Below are 6,451 nucleotides of genomic sequence, written 5' to 3'. Positions count from 1 at the left end.
TGGGTTCCTTGATGGAGTGTGCAGAGGCACTTTTGTTCCATTATGGATGTCTACTTAGTTGTTTAAAAAGGGAGAAGGGGGACTTCCCTGGTGGTCCAGTGGCTGAGACTCCGAGCTCCCAATGCAGGTGGACTGGATTTGATCACTGGTCAGGGAACTAGATCCTACATGCCACAGCTAAGAGTTTGCATGCTGCAACTTAGACCTGGTGCAGCCAAATAAATAAATCTTTAAAAAAAACAAAAAGGAGGAGGGGGACAGGGAGGGAAAAGAGGAGCAACTTAACCCACCCGCTATATGCCATCATCACACCAAGTCTGTCTGTACTGATATTTCTAACTCCAATCCATTACCACGTAGATTATTCTAACCTCCCCCACACCACTTTGCCTCTCCCTAAATTCCCACTCCAACATTGAGAAACCCAACTCCCGTTATCCACCATGTATTTACACCTATTGTTCAATTCCAATGAGCATGTGCAACAGTATCAGAATTATTAACCCATACTAGGGCACAGTGTTTGTATGCAGTAATTTGTGGCTTAGTCTTAGAGATTCCATCATTTCCACAGTCCGATATGTTAGTGCATTTCATTCCCCAGCCCCCTACAGCGAGGATATCTTGTACTTTTGTCATAGTTTGATTCTCTTGTCACATGCTGCAGTGTAGGGTAAACAAGACTGGGAGATTCCAAAAACTTTCTTCTAGACAGCATGTCACAGGACCGTGCTTTCTGGTGAGCCGCTATCTCCCCCTTTTTGTCCCCTTCCCTGTCCCTCAGCACTTACTCTTTAGACTGTCGGCTGGCCCCTCCTTCAGGCTATTTTAGTACTTCCCGGTGGTTACTTAAGGCTGCAAACCTCTGCTCTAAGAGGTTTGATCTTCAAGACCATATTTAGGAAGCAGGGCTGAGGGAAAACTGTCTCCACGATTCAGGGATCGGAACCAAAGAAAAGCCAAAGAGCCAGGAAGACCATCACAACCAGAACTGGTCTTTATTGAGGTGTCAGGGTGCAGCAACTCCACGAAGGAGCAGAGCCCAAGGACTAGAGCACAGAGGCAGCATTTAAGTGTTTCTTAGACTTGCAGCCTGCGTCTCTGGGCTAGGAGAAAGGCAGCGTGTGAGGGGGTGCTCATGAGGACTTCAGGAAGTTCCTATATTTGTCCAGGAAAGAGGCAGACAGGGTATCGAGCTCTTGCCGAAACTCCTGCAGAGCCTTGTCCTGCTCCTCTTGCTCCCCCGACATCTGCTTCTTGTAATAGTTGATGTAGAAGTTCACCCAGTCGTTCACCACAGTCACCATGGCTTCTTCAGAGACGGCAGGATCACTGAAGACCTGGGGGGTGGGGGGAGGTGAAGGGTGGGATTGGGGTGGGGGGCGATCAGAATTTGGCGAAGGAGACCCGGCTCAGACATGTGGTTCAGGAATATCCACAAACTCTGACATCCATTTTTCTCTGATTTATATTCCTGGTCTCTCATGGTTTCCATCAACTCCACCATTACCCTCCCCGCTCCAAGTTATTCTCCTTTCTCTGTCCTTGCCCACCTCCCAACACTTCAGGCCTGTCCTCTGAAATAGAGCACCAGTCTTACCTGCTGATTCAGCAGGCCGTTGAATTCCTTTATTCCTTTAGAAATGAGATCCTTATTGGTCTGAATAAGGGCCATCTGCTTGGTTAGAGAAAGAGATGAAATTTAAGTATCCTTTTCTCCCAATCTCCTCACTCCCCTCTGAGGATCCCCGGTGCCCTGCAGGGTCACCTCCCCGGCACCACCCTTCTGAGCCTGAACTGCCCTGAGATCACATTTCTTCCCGGCTGGCTCACCTTCAGGTCCAGCGGTGCTGTGTAGGTCTCAGCCACACTTTTCAGTCTCTGGCTGTCCCTCTGTGCCAAGCTAGATGTAGACAAGGGGTTCAGTGTCAGCCAAAGAGGGAAACGCCCTGCATTTCGGTCCTGAGGGAGGGTGATATGTCAACCAGGGGAGGGGAAGGAGGGAGAGGTTCCCCTGAAATTAGGAAGATAGCAAGGCTAAAAGAACAGATAAGTGGAGAGACCCAGAAAACCACACCAGGGACCGCCTTGCCCTCCCTGCCACATCCCAGAAGCCAGGTTCCAAAGCTCACAAAATTAACAGTGACTGATCCCCCATTGCAAGACAAGCACTTTAAAAATCATCCCCCTGCAAGTGATGGCAATTATTCTTCCAGTTCATAGATGATATATTCATAGAAGCTAACATTACAGTTATGCTTTGTGGGAGGCATTGTTTCAAGCAAGTATTAAGGTATTTATTCTTGGGAGTTCCCTGGAGGCCTAGTGGTTGGGATTCAGGGCTTTCAATGCTGTGGCCCAGGTTCAATCCCTGGTCAGGGAACTGAGATTCTGCAAGCCACACAGCATGGCATTAAAAAAAAAAAAAAACTCACAAAGTATGTATTATTATAAAAGCTTCCATTAGGCAAGTTCCAATAACAGTCATTTTTCAGATGAGACATTTATAAGATGGGAGGACTGGACACTTCCAGGCTGAGTTCCACTGGAATGGACACACATTTGTCTTACTCTCTACCATATCATCAGGTACTTGACAAAGCAAAAATACCTTTTTTCATCTTTAAAAATATTTTCCTAATGGTTTCCATTTTAATAGATTTTTTTCAAATTTCTAAATCACCATATACTAATTGAAATAAATGAAACATTATAAAAATACACACTGAAAAAGTGGATCATTTTTCTCCTTCCCCCGACAAACTAGCCAGCATTGAAGAGATATGTATTTTCAGTCACATCTTTCTCCATTCAAAAGCAACGTTCAGGGACTTCCCTGGTGGGCCAGTGGTTAAGACTTTGCCTTCCAATGCAGGGGTTATGAGCTTCATCTCTGGTTCAATTTTTGGTGGGGGAGCTAACATCCCATATGTCTGGAGGCCAAAAAATGAAAACATAAAACAGAAGCAATTCAAAAACAATAACAAATTCAATAAAGATTTAAAAAATAGTCCACATTTTTAAAAAAATCTTTTTTTTAAATCTTAAAAACAAAAACCAATGTTCACTGTCACCTGTGCACTCAGTTTGTTGATATGCTTTTTGTTTATTCCATTATCCTAATTAACATACAGCAAAATTAACTTCCTTTTAGTATACAATGTATGGATTTTAATATGTAGATTCATGTAACTACTACCACAATCAGGATACAGAACATTTCCATCACCCCCAAAACTCCTTCGTGCTACCCCCACTCTGATCCCCGGTGGTGGTTTAGCCGCTAGGTCATGTCCCACTCTTGTGACCCCATGGACTGTAGCCCACCAGGCTCCTCTGTCCATGGGATTTTTCAGGCAAGAATACTGGAGTGGGTTGCCATTTCCTTCTCCAGGGGATCTTCCCAATCCAGGCATCGAACCCAGGTCTCCTGCATTGCAGGCAGATTCTTTACTGACTGAGCTATGTGGTTGTCCCCTCTTATCCCTAAACCCTGCCAGCCACCGATCTGTTTGCCATCACTACAGTTCAGTGTTTTTGAGGACGTCAATGCAGGAGACCAGGGTTAGATCCCTGGGTTGGGAAGATCCACTGGAGAAGGGAATGGCTACCCACTCCAGTACTCTTGCCTGGAGAATCCCCATGGACAGAGGAGCCTGGCAGGCTACAATCCATAGGGTTGCAGAGTTGGACATGACTGAGCGACTAATACACACTATGATGGAATCATACAACATGTAACCTTTGAGACTGTCTCCTTTCACTCAGAATAATGCCCTTAAGCTCCATCCAAGTTGTTGCAAGTAACAGTGAGTTAGTTGTTCCATTCCATTGCTAACTGTGTGCTGCAAGGATGCACTCGATCTTGTTTATTCATTGACCCACTGGAGGATATTTGGATTGTTTGCAGTTATTGGTAAGCATCAATAGAATAGCTATAAATATTTGTGTACAGGTTTTTGTGTGAACGTGTTTTTATTTATTTAGGATAGAAAGTATCTGTTGCCACAAGGAGGAATAGTCACAATGGCACCTGACAAAGAACATGTATACAGAATTTAAAACGAATTCTGATAGTTCGATAATAAGACATAGCAGCTTTTTAAATGGCCAAAAGATTGGAACAGGCACTTCACAAAGAAGATATGCAAATAGCCAAAAAGCACATAAAGAGATATTCAACACTATTACTCACCAGGGAAATGCAAATGAAAGCTACAGAGTGATACCACTACATACCAACTACAATGACTAAAAGTTTAAAAGACTGATTAAGTATTGGTAAGGATCTGAGAGAACTAGAATTCTCATACATTGCAAGTGGGAGTGTACAATGAAAAGTCTGAAAGATAATTTGGCAATTTCTTATAAAGTTCAGCATACACTGACCACATAACCCAGCAATCCCACTCCAAATGGAGTTAGTAAGAAATGACCATACAAGTCTACAAAAATACTTACATGCAAGTGCAAATGTTCATAGCAGCTTTATCACAATAACTCAAAACTGGAAACAACCCAAATGTCTAATAACCAGTGAGTACATATACAGATTGTGGCATATTCATACCATGGAATACTACTCAGCAAGAAAAAGAAACAACAGACTAATCAACAAACTACTCAGCAATAAAAAGAAACGTGTTGTACTCATGACAACATGGATGAATCTCAAAATCATTAGGCTGAGCCAAAGAAGCCAAGCATAGAAGACATATACAGTGGAATTCCATTTCTACAAAATTCTAGAATAAGCAAAAGTAATCTACAGTGGCAGAAAGCACTGTCAGTTGTTATCTGTGGCCAGAATACAAGAGTGGAGCTTAAAATGCAAATGTGCCAAAGGGAAATTTTTTAGATAGAAATACGTATCTTGACTATGATGAGCATTCTCATACACTGTTAGTAGGAGTGTAAGTTGGTAAGGCTTTTTTTCTTTTTGTTTATGCACATGGGCTTAGTAGCTCCAGGGCATGTGGGATCTTTCTGGATCAGGGATCAAAATGTCTCCCGCATTGGCAGCAGATTCTTTACCACTGAGCCACCAGGGGAGCTCCAGTATGGCTTTTTTAGAGGGATAATTTAACAATACTTGTTCAAATTAAAAAACACATAGGGTGGGGAGGGGAGAGTGAGATGAGTTGAAAGGGTATCACTGACATATACACACTACCGTCTGTAAAATAGATAGCTAGTGCGAAGCTGCAGTATAGCACAGAGTGCCCAGCTGAATGCTCTGTGATGGCCTAGATGAGTGGGATGGGGGGTGGGAGGGAGACTCAAGAGGGAGGGGATAAATGTATACCTATAGCTGAGTCACATTGTTGCTCTGCAGAAACTAACACAACGTTGTAAAGTAATTACGGGGACATAGAAACTGGCACATTCATACCAAGGCATACTTGCAACTATTAAAATAATGAGATAGCTACACATGTGCTGATAAGAAAAGGTATCAAAGATGTTAAATTAACTACAGTTAGAGCAGGCTACCTCAGGTCGAAAGTAAGGCAGTGGGCATTAAACATTAAACTAGATTTCTCTCTCTCTCTCAAATGGCAAACAATGTTTACTTCTGGGCATTGACTGGTATTTGTTGAAAATGGAAAGAGGGATAAATGTCAAGGGAGAATTTGACCTTCTCCATCTACATTATCGTTTGAATTAATTTACAGTAAGAATGTATCTTTCCATTTTTATAATACTTAAAAAGAATACAAAGTAGGGAATTCCTTGGCAGTCCAGTGGTTAGGACTCTGCACTTTTACTGCAAACAGCCCAGGTTCCGTCCCTGGTTGCGGAACTATGATCCCATAAGCCATGTGGCCAGCCAAAAAAGAAAAAAGATGATGTAGTTCTAGAACTACTAGCCTCCAGTTGGACTCCCACCTCAGAGCTCAGAAGTATAGCAGCTTCTCACTAAATAACTGTTGAATGACTAGATGAATGAAAACTTGCAGCTTTTCAGCTCTGTCTTCATCTGTTTGATGAAGTCCCATCAAACTCCAGTTTGGGTATGCAAACTCCAGTTTTCTGTTCAAATGAGAAATAAAATAATACCTACAAGGGCTACTGAGAAAATAAATTAATTCATTTCACAAAAAGGTAGTTGGTGCCTGACCCGTGTCAGGCCCTGGGACAAAGACAAAGTTCTTCTCCCCTGGGACTTTATGTTCTAGTGGGGGCAGTGAGACGATGAATCAGTAAAGGGTAAAGTCTGAGCAATGGAGCAGGGCCCAATCTACAGAGCTCTGTGGGCCATGACAAGAAGTTCATATTTTATTTTATTTATTTATTTGGAAGGCTGAAGGGCAGAAAATTTCCAGTGGAGGGTCAGAGACACCAGAAGGAAAACAAATAAACAAAAAAACTCACAAACCAACCAAGAGGGAAGCTTAAGGAGGCCTCAGTGATCATTTGGTTCAAGTTCTCAACATGCATGCATTTATTC

The 6,451-nt window shown here is 42.8% G+C and overlaps 1 protein-coding gene across 1 annotated transcript; it reads right to left on the bottom strand.

The window, feature by feature from the left end:
• Positions 1–974: 974 nt before the first annotated feature.
• On the bottom strand, positions 975–2,003 carry AHSP (alpha hemoglobin stabilizing protein). The gene is made up of 3 exons (XM_020893738.2): positions 1,834–2,003; positions 1,601–1,675; positions 975–1,340 (listed from the first exon to the last, which is right to left on the bottom strand). The coding sequence occupies exons 2-3, from the start codon at positions 1,673–1,675 to the stop codon at positions 1,137–1,139; spliced, it is 279 nt and encodes a 92-aa protein (XP_020749397.1). The 5' UTR covers positions 1,834–2,003; the 3' UTR covers positions 975–1,136.
• Between the last annotated feature and the right edge of the window lie 4,448 nt (positions 2,004–6,451).

Source organism: Odocoileus virginianus, chromosome 33 (assembly GCF_023699985.2).
Source record: "Odocoileus virginianus isolate 20LAN1187 ecotype Illinois chromosome 33, Ovbor_1.2, whole genome shotgun sequence".
Classification (NCBI taxonomy): Eukaryota; Metazoa; Chordata; class Mammalia; order Artiodactyla; family Cervidae; genus Odocoileus; species Odocoileus virginianus.
The sequence above is the reverse complement of the archived record's forward strand: the minus strand, read 5'-3'. Positions and strand labels throughout refer to the sequence as shown.